Source organism: Microchirus variegatus, assembly GCF_963457635.1.
Source record: "Microchirus variegatus genome assembly, chromosome: 18".
Lineage (NCBI taxonomy): Eukaryota > Metazoa > Chordata > Actinopteri > Pleuronectiformes > Soleidae > Microchirus > Microchirus variegatus.
Genome location: NC_139819.1, coordinates 23,016,412 through 23,032,026, shown reverse-complemented (window position 1 = coordinate 23,032,026; position 15,615 = coordinate 23,016,412). Strand labels below are relative to the sequence as shown.

At 42.6% G+C, this 15,615-nt stretch overlaps 1 protein-coding gene across 1 annotated transcript; it reads left to right on the top strand.

The window, feature by feature from the left end:
* Window positions 1–5,800: 5,800 nt before the first annotated feature.
* Window positions 5,801–14,650, top strand: tdrkh (tudor and KH domain containing). Its single transcript, XM_083905245.1, has 14 exons — window positions 5,801–5,843; window positions 7,131–7,277; window positions 8,794–8,969; window positions 9,045–9,139; window positions 9,224–9,407; window positions 10,486–10,625; window positions 10,704–11,037; window positions 11,116–11,282; window positions 12,394–12,569; window positions 12,665–12,729; window positions 12,823–12,974; window positions 13,078–13,188; window positions 14,121–14,175; window positions 14,357–14,650. Exons 2-14 carry the CDS (start codon window positions 7,213–7,215, stop codon window positions 14,413–14,415), a joined length of 1,779 nt encoding a protein of 592 aa, XP_083761371.1. The 5' UTR covers window positions 5,801–5,843; window positions 7,131–7,212; the 3' UTR covers window positions 14,416–14,650.
* Window positions 14,651–15,615: the final 965 nt, after the last annotated feature.

Sequence of the window (15,615 nt, the reverse complement as noted above, 5' to 3'; positions counted from 1 at the left end):
CGAGTTACTTGATTATCGCAAAAACAATGGAAACCCGTCGTGATAAAGTCACGGTGAGAGCGTACGAGTTTCTTTCTTCCATGTACGGACACGTTTGATCGGAACAATGGCTGTTTGAACAGAATCTGCCGAGTCATCTGTTTAAGTGTGTGACTGAAAAACAACAGCGCGCACACACACACACACACACACACACACACACACAAACACACACACAGCCTCTGTGACCTCCACAGTCAGCAGTCTCCACTGGCAACGAGATGACAGCGATCATCAGCCAAACAGACGAGGCAACGATCCGGAGGGAAAACTGTGAGACGGATTGGAAGCGGAGCCGGAGCCTAAAGTTTCGATGAGTCATCGCGAAAGTCTGAGCCAGACAGTTCCCGACAATAATCCTGATCCACGACCACTGCAACAATGTATCCGTTCATCACAGGCTACGTTTTGCGTGATTAAAGCTTCTTCAATGGCCGTTCCATTTGGAGTCGGAACTCGGAATTTCCGACTCGGAAACTCGGAGCAAACTTCGCTAAGCCCCGACGATGGCTGCCTCCCTAAAAACAGGGCTACGTTTACCGTAAAAAAAACTTATGTCGTATCCGTTTCAATCCCAGTTCCAACTTCCGATGCAAATGGAACGCAGCATATGTTCTGGTTTATTTGTTCTATATTACAGTAAACGGAATATCTTTGTTTTATTTGCGATTTTCAGACTTTTTCTGAATCAAAAATGATTCACTCGACAATAGAATACTTGTATTGTCTTAATCTGATTGTTGCTTATTCTGACTATGACCTTATTTGACCCTTATAAAATATTATAATCTGGTCTAAAAATCACAATATTCCACATGATTGCGAGTTTGACCTTAACTGGGTTACGGTGATCGGATTGAGCGGTTTATGCGATATCGGGTGTCTAATTCGTTGGATCTAATTAAAATCTGAATAAAGTCGAGTTGCGCTGTTTGATAGATAACTTTAAGCTAACCAATAACTTTAAGCTAATAGATAGATAGATAGATAGATAGATAGATAGATAGATAGATAGATAGATAGATAGATAGATAGATAGAAGCTAACCAATAACTTAAACTAATAGGTAGATAACTTTAAGCTAACCAATAACTTTAGGCTAACGATTGATAGATAGATAGATAGATAGATAGATAGATAGATAGATAGATAGATAGATAGATAGATAGATAGATAGACAGACAGATAACTTTCAGCTAACCAATAACTTTAAGCTAATAGATAGATAACTTTAAGCTAACCAATAACTTTAAGCTAATAGATGATAGATAGCTTTAAGCTAACCAATAACTTTAAGCTAATAGCTAGATAACTTTAAGCTAACCAATAACTTTAAGCTAATAGATCGATAGATAAGGTTAAGTTAACCAATATCTTTAAGCTAATAGATAGATAGATAGATAGATAGATAGATAGATAGATAGATAGATAGATAGATAGATAGATAGATAGATAGATAGATGTGTCTTAATCAGAGTACTGCCTTAATCAGATTACAATAAGAATCGACAATGCAGTCTGAATGTTTTTTAATCGAGTTCCATTTAAGTAGTGTAGTCAGATTATCTACTGTAAAGGAGTATGATGCTATAATCTGATTATACATGTACAAAGATCCGGATAGTCCACATGTATTAATCTGATTATTACCCTATATAACCCTAATATCATATGCGGATTAAGTTGACCACAATATCACGCCTGCATGGCAACAGCGGTTTATTATTGAGACGATAGTCGGATTAATAAAAAAAAATATGATGTGTTCACTGTCACTCGGGAAAATTGAGAGTCTCGAAATGAACGTATTACACATGTTTATGGTGGAGTGTGATGTAACGACAGCGTCACCACGAGACTGTGGTTCGGGTCTTTTTCAACGCACAAACGTGCATTTGAGGTCGATTTACGGGTAAATATGAATGAAAGCGCGTAAACGGAGAGTTTAGACAGAGAGAGAGAGACAGAGCGGCTGCTAACGTCCACTGTCCTTCGTGTCAAAGACAGATGCTAACACCGCTTCGAGCTAACAACAGCGACGTAAACGACGCGCAGTAAAAGTCCATGAACTCACCTTCTCTTCGGCTCTTGTTGTTTCTGTCCTCGGGAGGAAAAGAAAACAAAGGTGTTTCTTTATTTCCTCAGAAACACAAATGCAGCCACTTCCGAGCCCTCACTGTACCGCGGCGGCCATGTTGGGAGGGTTCCCGTCGGGTGGGGAGGGAGGGAATAGTGGCCTGTGATTGGACCGCGCCGGAGCTTGCTGCCTCCTCATTGGTCGAGAGGCCGAGTGGGCGGGCGCGATGCGGCGTTGTGCGGCGACTGTATTTTGAAATAGGAAACCTCGGAAGTTCGCCGAGGAGGAGTGTCTGCGAAGTCTTAAAGGCGTAAATACGCGATATAGCGCGTTAAAAATTACTCAGTTATGACGCAATAAAACGTGTGGTGGTGTATAAAATAAAAATCTGTTTTTGTTTGCTTGAGTCCTGTAGCTAATGAGCTAACTTAGCTAGTTTGCTACAAACAAACTACAGACCAACCCATTTACAGTTAAGTTAATCGTATGGAATCCTCACGGGGACAAAAAAGGTTGACCAGGAAGTGACAAATGAAAACGACAGTGCTGTGCAATAGGTTAACGCGCGTTAACGCATGACACGTTTCCATGAAGACTGACCGCAAAAAGACGTCATGTTTACGCGCCGCAACACCGAAGTCCAGGCATCATTTACCAGTTAGCTCCGTTAGCTGCGTTAGCTACTTTTAGCGCCATTAGCGCACCTACAGTGGAACTACAGTGGACGTCATGTTTACGTGCCGCGGCACCGGGGTCTAGGCACGTGTTTACCAGTTACGTGTGTTAGCTCCTTTAGCGCCGTTAGCTGCGTTCGCTCCTTTTGCACAGTTAGCTCCTTAAGCGTCGTTAGCGCTGTTAGCGTGCCTACAGTGGAACTGGAGCTGTCTGTTTATTAAAGGAAAAGAGCAGCGATACAAATAACGTTAGCGTACCTGTGTACTGCGTACGTGTGCCTCTGTTTTTTTAAAGTTTGGCGTTACTTTAGAGACGAATTTTAACAATCCGGAGTCACGTAAACATGACGTCACACGCGTCTTTTTCCGGTCAGTCGTCATGGAAACGCGTCGTGCGTTAACGTCAATAATGACGATAACGATAACGACAATTCACGGTGCGTTGCATTTATGTCGGAAGTCGGAAACTGGGAGTGACGTCGCCTTTGATTTGACCACATTCTTTGAAACGTTAGCAAGCTATCGTTAGCAAATAGAGTAGATACACCAATGCGCTACTTCAGACTACAACTGGAATGCAAAATTACACTACTTTATTGCTACTTTACAGATGCTAACTATAGTTTAACGTAAACGAGAGCGTTTATATACGTAAATAAATACATAAAAAATACTATTCTTTCATTTTATGCAAATAATATTTTTTTCTGGTCTTGAGAAGTTGCCTCTTGGAGCCTCTGCTGAGCTAATACTTTTGTGTTTAAGTATTAACTTCTTCTTAACAATCATTTAGTGAGTAAACAGGAGACGAGTCACCTGCTGCTACAGTTTAACAGGCTGAAGAGTTAGCTCGTCACCACCGATATGAACGAGAATAAGCTAATTAATGATGATGAACCATTATTACAAACTATTGATAAACATTAGCGAAGTTTTAATGATCTTCGTCAACTCTTCATCAACAAGTTTTCCTTCACGACCTTCTCCATCGCAGTTCAAAGTTCTTAAATGTGGTTTAAAAATAGCGTTTTAACAGCATTTAAGAACTTTGAACCATGTGTATGAACGGAGATGAAGAAGAATGAGAAGAACGTTGGACCAGATTCAAGAACTTTGAACCGTGTTCAAGACTTTTGAAGCACACGTTCAAGAACTTTGAACTGCGATGAAGAAGAATGAGAAGAACGTTGGACCACGTTCAAGAACTTTGAAGCGTGTTCAAGAACTTTGAACTGAATGAAGAAGGAGAAGAACTTTGAAGCACACGTTCAAGAATTTTGAACTGCGATGAAGACAAATGAGAAGAACTTTGAAATGTGTTCAAGAACTTTGAAGCACATTCAAGAACTTTGAACCATGTGTAAGAACTTTGAGCTGCAATGAAGAGGAAGAATGAGAAGAACGTTAGACCACGTTCAAGAACTTTGAACCATGTGTAAGAACTTTGAACTGCAATGAAGAGGAAGGAGAAGAACGTTGGGCCAGATTCAAGAACGTTGAACCATGTGTAAGAACTTTGAACTGAATGAAGAAGGAGAAGAACTTTGAAACGTGTTCAAGAACTTTGAAGCACGTTCAAGAACCATGTAAGAACTTTGAACTGCGATGAAGAAGAAGAACGTTGGACCACGTTCAAGAACTTTGAAGCGTGTTCAAGAACTTTGAACCATGTGTAAGAACTTTGAACTGCAATGAAGAGGAAGGAGAAGAACGTTGGGCCAGATTCAAGAACTTTGAACCATGTGTAAGAAGAACTTTGAACTGAATGAAGAAGAAGAACTTTAAAACGTGTTCAAGAACTTTGAAGCACGTTCAAGAACCATGTAAGAACTTTAAACTGCGATGAAGAAAAAGAAGAAGAAGAACGTTGGACCACGTTCAAGAACTTTGAAGCGTGTTCAAGAACTTTGAACCATGTGTAAGAACTTTGAACTGAATGAAGAAGGAGAAGAACTTTGAAGCAAACGTTCAAGAACATTGAACTGCGATGAAGAAGAATGAGAAGAACTTTGAACCATGTTCAAGAACTTTGAACTGCGATGAAGACGAATGAGAAGAACTTTGAAATGTGTTCAAGAACTTTGAAGCACATTCAAGAACTTTGAACCATTTGTAAGAACTTTGAGCTGTGAAGAAGAAGAATGAAAAGAACGTTAGACCACGTTCAAGACCTTTGAACCATGTGTAAGAACTTTGAACTGAATGGAGAAGGAGAAGAACTTTGAAACGTGTTCAAGAACTTTGAAGCACGTTCAAGAACTTTGAACCATGTGTAAGAACTTTGAACTGCAATGAAGAGGAAGGAGAAGAACGTTGGGCCAGATTCAAGAACTTTGAACCATGTGTAAGAACTTTGAAATGAATGAAGGAGAAGAACTTTGAAATGTGTTCAAGAACTTTGAAGCACGTTCAAGAACCATGTGTAAGAACTTTGAACTGCGATGAAGAAGAAGGAGAAGAACGTTGGACCACGTTCAAGAACTTTGAAGCGTGTGTAAGAACTTTGAACTGAATGAAGAAGGAGAAGAACTTTGAAGCAAACGTTCAAGAACTTTGAACTGCGATGAAGAAGAATAAGAAGAACTTTGAAACGTGTTTGAGAACTTTGAACCATGTGTAAGTACTTTGAACTGAATGAAGAAGAAGGAGAAGAACTTTGAACCACGTTCAAAGAACTTGAAGATCTTTGAACTGCGGTGAAAAAGACGGAAGTTCAAAGTATTAAACCGTGGTTCAAAGTTCTCCGCAGATCAACGCTCTTACTACCAAAGGTTCAAAGTTCTCATTCTTTAATCCTAATCCTCACATCTTTAATCCCTCTGGATTCCTCATCTCTGTCAAATCTCCGCTCGTAGTCACATGAGTGTGTGTGTGAGCCGCTCTGCAGCGCCACACCGTGGATTCATGAGGTAACTCGTCGCCGGTGGCAGTAATGCGTCCGTACGCCGGTTTAGCAACCGCTAATACAGACCGTAGAAGAAGAAGCGGAAGCAGCAGAAGAAGAAGAAGAAGCGGAAGAGGAAGGTCGCCCCCTCCGAACACAGCAGTTATCTGTGAGTGTCACATTTTTAATTATAACTTTATTTTTTATTTACACTCACGTGTAAATTTTCGTATTGTCTGAGAAAGTGTCAATTTTTTAATGACGTTTGTCTTATTTTTGAACGTTGTGACGTCAACGCCGGCAGCTAGCTGGCTAACGTTAGCATGTCCCGGAGGAGAACGTGCAGTGAATTTTATCACGTTATTTTACATCATAACATTATAACACACGTTTATTCATTTACGTTCGATTACGTGTTGATTTAAGACAAAAAAAACCCCCACAACATATTCATTCATATGCTGGAGTAAAAAAACAGGCTCAGGTTAAGTGTCCAGTGTAGGTGACGCTTGTTATTGTTGACGCTCCGTTATAACTGCAGCGGTTCTCAAAGATGGGCTCGGGACCCTCAGATGGGTCGCGGGTCATGTTTTTTGGGTCCCTCAAACAAATGAGCGTACTTTTAAATTGTAAAAGATTATACACACATTTTCCCCATGTCGTGATATGTAATTTGTATATTTTATCCACACAGTTATCTTTGATTTGCAATATTTTTTATTTATTTTATGTCACGCGTACGTTTTATATATTATATAGAATATAAAGTGTAATAATAGCCCAACAGTGACCCTAACATACCCTAAAGTTATTTATATGTGACATAATTAAATGTTAAACTGCATAATTGACAACTGAATGAGCAAGGATTTCAATGTATTTTTTTTTGTTATGGATTAATCTGTCGGGATTTATAGCTGGAACGATTGATCGGTTATTAATTGATGACTAAATCAATTGTCCATTATTTTGATAATCCGTTTTAAGCTTCTTTTTGTATTAAAACAAGATTTCTGATTGTTTTAGCTTCTTAAATGTGAATATTTCCTTTGTTTCTTTGCTCCACGTGACAAAGAAATCATTCAAACTGAATTGTTTTGGACAAAAACAAGACGTTCGAGAACATCGTCATTTCCCGGTTTGACAAACACTGATTTTGACATTTTATGGACCAAACGATTGAGCGATTAACTGAGAAATAATCGACAGATTAATCGTTGACGAAAATAATGGTTAGTTGGAGCTCTGTCGGGATTAATGAAGTTGTTTCGGTCCATAGAATGTTGACAAATGTTGCTCCGTGTTCCTCAAACTTCAAAACAATTCAAATGTCTTGTTTTGCATTTCCAGGATTGACAAAAACACAGATTAAAGACGTTTTCTGAGGCTCAGCTTGCTTTATCTCTGTCATGACCTTCTTCCTCCCCCTCCTCCTCCTCCTCTTCGTGTCCGTCAGTCACCGTTGATGGTGGACGGTAAAAACCGAGGCGGCATCGGAGCAGACTTGCGTCTTACTTGCGTCTCAGAGTACAGTTGAGATGGACGTTGGCGTGTCCAGGTCCCACGTGTTTCTCAACCCCAGCCCCAGAACCTTCTTTTCCCAGTGAGACACACAACACATGTGCATGGTGGTGCTGCGTGCTCGCCGTCGCCCTCTACCTTCTGCCGCTTCTCCTTCCTCCTCTTCTTCTTCTTTTCTCTGAGTCGTAGAATCTGCAGCATTGAGACGTTTTAAAAAGCCTCCGACTCAGATATTAGTGAACGTATGAAGTATTTATTTATCGTAAGGTAACTAACGTTAAAGTGTGTTTAACGTATAAAGTCTGCACATGTGCTTTCTACGTTCACTAGCGGGCGCAGTATAAACTAAATGTTTACGCATTTAGGGGACGATACTGCGAGCATGCGATGCACCTTTTGTTTGGAGGGGGCGGGGCTTGTGATGATGCTCAACTTTGCAACTGGAGTGTTAGCATAAAACACGAAAATTCCCACCTTGATGACCAGAATCGAGCGGTGCTGATTTTCTTAACTCCTGGTCAATCATGCTCGACCCTGCAAGCTGGCTGTAAACTGTGGAATGGATTTCCTGACCTGGATCGTGCATCATGACTCCGCGTCTCATTGAGACACGCCTCCGTTCGGGAAATCCATTCCATGTTTTGCAGCCAGCTAGCAGAGCAGTCAGGGAATCACCTGCGTGAGACATTTCAGCAGACGACATTAACGCACAGACGGATCGGATCGTAAATTTCCGATCCGTGAATTACGTCAGACGGATCGGATCTGAAATCTCTATATTTTGGATCGGAAATTTCCCTTCCGTGAATGACGTCTGTATCGGAACTCGATACCCGATACTGGATCGGATCGGAAATCTCTACAGTAGGATCGAAAATTTTCAATCCGTGAATTACGTCAGACGGATCGGATCGGAAATCTCAACATTTTGGATCGGAAATTTCCGTTCCGTGAATTACAACTGTATCGGAACCCGATACTGGATCGGATCGTAAATCTCAACATTTTGGATCGGAAATTTCTGTTTCTTGAATTACGTCTGTATCGGAACCCGATACCCGATACTGGATCGGATCGGGAATCTCAACATTTTGGATCGGAAATTTCCGATCCGTGAATTATGTCTGTATTAGAACCCGATACTGGATCGGATTGGCCCCATCCCTACAAAAAAACTCTATTGAGTCATCTGGTGCCAGGTTTTCCTTCCCGTTTTTAACGCCAATCAATCCACGACGATAACCTGCAAAGACTGTCATTGCGCCACCTACTGGCAACAGGAAGTACACCTTCATTGATTTACGTGAAACTCTCAGGGTGTGGTCTACATCTGCTATATTATTCTCTCTCTCTCTCTCTCTCTCTCTCTCTCTCTAGCGCCACACAGTGGCCATTGCGGTCACTCATGCATGGAGAGTTCAGTGCTGCTTATTTTAATTTTTTTTTGGCTGCATGATCGTTTCAGCTCTCCAACAAACAAACAAACAAAAACCTCTGAAGGTTCTACACGAGAACACTGGATTGCTGTGATGCTAATTATTTTTGCGTTTAACCCCGTAAAAAATGAGCCGATTGACCGGCGGTGACTGTGTGTTCAGGTGGAGCCTCCCGCTGGCTGCGCGACACGTCATGGACGCCCTGAAGGACGGCCAGTGCAGCTCGCTGAGCTCCGCTAAGATGGCCGCTCTGGCCGCGGGACTCTCCGTCGGAGCCACGGTGGGTTACATCGTCTACCGCCACCTGAGCAGCGGCGACGGCAACGACAACAACAACAGTGAGCAGTTTTAACTCTTTGTTTGTGTCTATAAATGACACAAAAGACGCATTTATAACAGTTTACCTTGAACAGGTAAAGCAGCAGCGGACACCGAAGTGTCAAAGATGACGCTGCCCGTGGACGTCTACAGGAACATGTCCAGGTACCAGGCCACGTTCCTGGAAACGGTGAGTCCTTAAAAAACACGCGACACTGATATGAAATGATTTAAAAGTCAACACTTTTTTTCCTCGTCCTCTCTTTGATTCCAGGTGAGCCAGAAGTCTGGAGCTAACGTCCAGGTACTGTCCGACGCTGGCGCCGTGTGCTTCCTGCTGCAGGGTTCTAAGGACCAGATCCTGCGGGCCCGCTGTGTCCTGGAGAACCTGGTCACGGACTGTGAACCCGTCACCGAGACCCTGGAGGTTCCTCAGACGGCCTTCGGACGCATCATAGGTACAAGTTTACGAGAGGAGGATGTAGAATCGCCTTAGATTAAGCCTTTAAAATGTCCCGTAGACCATTTTCTGGATCGAGTTATCGATAGAAATGCGACAGATGTATCGTCAGAAGAGCCACTTCCATGTCGGACGTAGCTCGAATTAATAGAGAAATGTCAACAAATCTTCTTCCTTTTGGGTTCTTCCTCTTCCTTCTGGATTCTTCTCCCTTTTTCCTTCAGGGTTCTTCAGCCTTCTGGTTCTTCCTCTTTCTGGATTCTTCTTGGTTCTTATTCCTCCTTGTGGATTGTTCTTCCTTTTAGGATCTTCTTCCCACTGCTTCTAGGTTCTTCTTCTTCCTTCTGGTTCTTCCTCTTTCTGGGTTCTTCCTTCTGGATTCTTCTTCCTTTTTGGTTCTTCTTCCTCTTTCTGGGTTCCTCTTCTTTCAGGGTTCTTCCTCTTCCCTCTGAGTTCTTCCTTCTGGATTATTTTCCCTTCTTCCATCTGGATTCTTCTGCATCTTTCTGGATTCTTCTCCCTTCCTTCAGGGTTCTTCCTTCTGGATTATTTTTCGTTCCTCTTCCTTCTGCTTCTGGGTTCTTCTTCCTTCAGGGTTCTTCCTCTTCCTTCTGAGTTCTTCCTTCTGGATTCTTCTCCCTTATTCCTTCAGGGTTCTTCAGCCTTCTGGTTCTTCCTCTTTCTGGATTCTTCTAGGTTCTTATTCCTCCTTCTGGATTCTTCTTCCTTTTTTGTTCTTCTACCTCTTTCTGGGTTCCTCTTCTGTCAGGGTTCTTCCTCTTCCCTCTGAGTTCTTCTTTCTGGATTCTTTTTCGTTCTGGGTTCTTCTTTCTTCTGCTTCTGGGTTCTTCTTGCTTCTGGTTCTTCCTCGTTCTGGTTTCTTCTTCCTTCTTCCTTCAGGGTTCTTCCTCATTCTGGGTTCTTCTTCCTTCTTCCTTCAGGGTTCTTCTTGCCTCTGGTTCTTCCTCATTCTGGGTTCTTCTTCCTTCAGGGTTCAGCTTGAATTAATAGAGAAATGTCAGCATATCCCATTTGAAGATGTAAATTAAACATCTGTGTGTTTGCGCCCCCTGCAGGTCGAGGTGGAGAGAGCCTGAAGCTGATCACCAGAACCACCGGGGCCAAAGTGGTCTGCCCCAAAGAGAGGTCACATGGTCCGTGGGCAAAGGGCAACATCACGATCTCGGGAACCAAACAGGAAGTGAAACAGGCAAAAGTGAGAGTGACTCAGCATTGTTTTTTTTTTTTAGACATAGATGCGTAAACGGCGTAAAAGAACAGATGTGTTTTGTAGGAGCTGATTCTGGAGAAGGTCCAGGAGGACACGACGGTGAGAGCCAAGATCTCGCAGTCGTCTGCTCTGCGTCAGAAACGAGGTCACGCCGTGGTCCATCACAAGTCGGACGTCACAGAGACCAAATCACCGGTGGGTCTGAACAACAACGGGCCTCACCCGCAGAAGAACGGCTTCATTCACCAACCGGAACCGGAGCCGGAACCTCAGCGTGACAACAAGAGGGAGGAGCTACAACTCGACAACAAGGACCACAACCAGGAGGACCAGGAGGACCAGGAGGAGGAGGAGAGTTTCTCCACCGACTCCCCCTCTGAAATCTCAAAGTTTGAAAGTTAGTCCACATTTTTGATTTAAACGAGATTGTGTCGATCCCGAGAATCCGTTTTTATTTTCTCTCCGTGTTTTCCAGTTCCGAGTCCGGACCTGAGCTTCCAGCCCGACGAGCATCTCGAGGTCTACGTGTCGGCGTCGGAAAACCCGAACCACTTCTGGATCCAGATCCTGGGCGTTCGCTCGCTCCAGCTGGACAAACTGAACGAGGAGATGAACCGTTTCTACATGAGCGGGAACCCTACAGTGAGCGTTTGTTTGGGTTCTAGCTTCTCAACGTTAGGCGATGGAAAGGCTTATAACTGAACCGAGGCTAGAACAGATCGTTCTTCTCCATCTATGGACTGTAATGGAAGCTTGTGTCCACGATGTTGCATTACTGCCATCTTCATAAGGCCTACACGACCCAGTTCATCATCCTCTCATCTGAGTTCTTCTTCTTCTTTTTGGGTTCTTCTACCTTCTGCTTCTGGGTTCTTCCACTTTCTGGATCCTTCTTCCCTCTGGATTCTTCTTCGGTCTTCATTCTTCTGGGTTCTTCTTCCTTGTGGATTCTTCTTCCTTCTATTTCTGGGTTCTTCTTCCTTCTAAGTTTTTTCTTCAGGTTTCTTCTTCCTTCTGAGTTCTTTCTTCTGGATTCTTCTTCCTTCAGGGTTCTTCTTCTTCCTTTTGGGTTCTTCTTCCTTCTGCTTCTGGGTTCTTCCTCTTTTTGGATCCTTCGTCCCTCTGGATTCTTCTTTGGCCGTCTTTCTTCTGGGTTCTTGTTCTTCCTTCTGGTTCTTCGTCTTTCTGAGTTCCTCCTTCTGGATTCTTCTTCCTTCTGGGTTCTTCTTCCTTGTGGATTCTTCTTCCTCCTTCTATTTCTGGGTTCTTCTTCCTTCTGAGTTTTTCATTCAGGGTTCTTCTTCCATTTTAGTTCTTCTTCCTTCTGCTTCTGGGTTCTTCCTCTTTCTGGATTCTTCTTCCTTCTGAATCCTTCTACCTTCTGGTTCTTCTTCTTCCTCCTTCTACCTTCTGGTTCTTCTTCTTCCTTCTGAATCCTTATTCCTTCTGGTTCTTCTTCTTCCTTCTGGGTTCTTCTTCCTTCTATTTCTGGGTTCTTCCTTCTGGTTCTTCTTCTTCCTTCTACCTTCTGGTTCTTCTTCTTCCTTCTGAATCCTTCTTCCTTCTGGTTCTTCTTCCTTCTATCCTCTGGTTCTTCTTCTTCCTTCTTCTTCCTTCTTCCTTCTGGTTCTTCTTCTTCCTTCTGTGTTCTTCTCCCTTCTGGGTTCTTCTCATTCATTCCTGGTTCTTCTAGAGCGCGGCGTAGAAAGCGACAAACGGTTAACGTAAAACTGTGGTGTTGCTCTTCTTGTAGGAGCAGAGGGTGGAGACCCTGGTGGTCGGCGACATCGTGGCCGCTCCGTACCGCGACCACGGCTTGTGGAACAGGGCCAGGGTTCTGGGAGTCCTCGGCTCTGGACTCGTGGACCTTTACTACGTGGACTTTGGGGACAACGGGGAGCTGCCCAGAGACAACCTCCGGCGGCTGAGGTGAGCGAGGAGAAACCTGAACGTTCCAGACTGTGTTTAAAGCGTTTCTTCAAGTTATTTAAACGGCCGCCGCTTCTGCTTCGCTAACGTTTCAGGAGCGATTTCCTCAGTTTGCCTTTCCAAGCTATCGAGTGCAGCTTAGCAGGAGTGAGACCACAAGGTAAAGCTGTCCTTTAAATCCTCTAATAAGATGTTTATACTTTAAAAGAGAGGCTGAAGGCAAAGTGTAAATTAAGTGTGTGTGTGTGTGTAGGTGAGGAGTGGACTGAAGCGTCCATGGACGACTTTGAACACATGACTCACTGTGCCTCGTGGAAACCCCTGCAGGCCAAACTCTGCAGCTACTCCCACTCGGAGATGTCGTCCTGGCCCAACGTCAAGCTCTACGTCACCACCGACGGAAAGGTCAGGGAGCGATTTTTTCTTTTTTGCTTCGGTCTCGCACCTTCTCCTCACTCTGTTGTTGTGTCTCTCTCTCTCGTCATCTCTCCACGTTGTCCGTCGTTAGACCGTAGACGTTGGCGAGGAGCTCATCGGGCGGGGCCACGCCGTCGGCGTCCAGGAAGTGGTGAACGGGAAGATGGAGGGGGAAAATCTGGGCTCCCTGCAGAGGATGCTGGTGAGTGGAAAAACAAACACGTTTTAGCTGTTTAGCAAAAGGCTAACCTGACGATGAAGTCTACAACATCTTAAGAATAAGTTTGACACCTTATCTCGCAAAACAACAAAACATCACTCTCCCACACCAAAGTCACTCACTCTCCCACACCAAAGTCCATAGAGTAAACCAGTGATTTTAACATCACAGCACACAGGAGTTCACAGGAGTTGTTGATCCACTGCTGCCTCCATCACTAACTTACAATGTCTTATTTTGTCAATTCGGCATCTAAAAACCGTTGTTCAGATTTACGACAGTGACACAAAGTGACCACATTAGGCAGCAGTAGACCAGGAGCTCCTGTGTCCCTGTGAGCTAAAATCGCTGATTTTCTCTATGAGGTTTGGTGTGGGAGAGTGAATTTTTTTTTCCCTCCCAAATAAAATCTACACTCACTCAAGTTAAGTCTACGATGTCTGAAGAACACGTTCACGTCTTTATTTCACTGTGAGACGGACTTTAACAACAGGAAACTGAAATTTGTAAACCACTCACTCTCCCACACCAAAGTCCATAGAGAAAACCAGTGATTTTAACATCACAGCACACAGGAGTTCACAGGAGTTGTTGATCCACTGCTGCCTCCGTCACTAACTTCAAACGTCTTATTTTGTAAAATTCGGCTTTTGAAATCCTTCATTCAGATTTAAATCAGTGACACAAAGTGACCACAAGAGGCAGCAGAAGACCAGCAGCTCCTGTGTCCCCCCCACCTGCTTAAATCGCTCATTTTCTCTATGGGGTTTGGTGTGGGGAAAAAAGCCGTCTGACAGTGAGATGAAGTGGAGAAAATCTTCTTAAGATGAGGGAAAAAAACAAACAAAAATTACAATGCATCAAAGGTAGGGGGCGCCGTCGGTCTAATAAAAACGTCTTCATTTCCCTTTCAGGACGACGTCATAGGAGCGTCATCAGAGCTGAGTCTGTCCTGCATCAGCCTGTCAGGTCAGTGCGCGCATCCATTACTGAACTAATTGTCAACAATTGGTGTTTTATTTGCTCCATTTGACTAAGAAATCACATTTTTTTCCACATTTTACGGACCAAAAACGAATCATTTAATTGGGATAAATGACAAATAGCCGCCCATCTTCCAGTACGTGATCCAGTTTTCTCTCTCCCTCAGAAGTCGCCTCAATCTCAGGAAGCAACGATGATGTCATCGGTGACGAGCAGCTGCTCTGAGACCAAAGACGCGCCCACAAGTCCAAGCGACTGCGACCTAAATCCATTCCTCTGCAGTCGTAAAGAGAAGACGCCGGGGATTCTCCGTCCTTTGGCGACGCCTTACCTCCTCCAGCCCACGTTCACGTTACCGCGGTTACGTCGCCCATTTCTTAAGTTTTGTGCTTTTGTGTTTTGTTTGTATTTCTGTGTTCGTAAGAAGACGGGTAAACGGAAGCGGAAGAATCTCAGTATTATGACACTGTGATACCACCAGGGGGCAGCAGTGGCTCGTTGTTTTTGTTTGTTTTTTCACTCGTATGCAGATGTTTAGCCCTCGTCCCTGTGCACAATATGAACATGTGGCATCTACTGCATCATTAAGGACAAATGACATGATATATATATTATAAAGGATTTATTTTACGTCAACAAAACCATCGTCTGACTTTTTTTTTACTTGTTACGTGTTGTTTCAAACCAGAAAAGTGGATAAAGAATGACTTTTCTCACGCTCACTGCACAAAACTCCATAGAGAAAATCAGTGATTTTAGCTCACAGGGACACAGGAGCTGCTGGTCTACTGCGGCCTCTAGTGGTGAGTTTGTGTCAATGAAATTAATCTGAACGAAGGATTTCTGGAAGTTTAGATACTTTTAAAATATGTAGTACTTTTACACATGTTTAATTAACTTGTACTTTTACACACATTTAATTAACAGGAATTTTAGGTACTTTTGGTACTGCAATTCTAGTATTTTTATATTTTATTACTTAAGGTACTTTTAAAATATACGCAATATGTAGTACTTTTATACACATTTAATTAACTTGTACTTTTAATTATTATTATTATTATTAATAATAATAATAATAATAATAATATTGATAGTAATACTACATAGGTATTACATTATACATATTTAGTTAACAGGAACTTAGGGTATTTTTAAAATATGTGGTACTTTTATACACATTTAATTGACTTGTACTTTTTAAATATGTAGTATTTTTATACACATTTAATTAACAGGAATTTAATGTACTTTTTAAAAATATGTAGTACTTTTTCTACACATTTAAATTATCTTGTACTTTATGTACTTTTAAATATTTAGTACGTTTATACACATTTCATTAACAGGAACTTAGGGTACTTTTTAAATATGTAGTACTTTTATACACATTTAATTAACTTGTACTATTATACACATTTAATG

Excerpts from the sequence above, each read along its gene's own strand:
- tdrkh (XM_083905245.1), top strand. The coding sequence starts at position 7,213 with ATGGACGTTGGCGTGTCCAGGTCCCACGTGTTTCTCAACCCCAGCCCC. Across the intron at positions 12,730-12,822 it reads AGCAGGAGTGAGACCACAAG|GTGAGGAGTGGACTGAAGCG; the intron begins GTAAAGCTGTCC and ends GTGTGTGTGTAG. Across the intron at positions 13,189-14,120 it reads GCTCCCTGCAGAGGATGCTG|GACGACGTCATAGGAGCGTC; the intron begins GTGAGTGGAAAA and ends TTTCCCTTTCAG.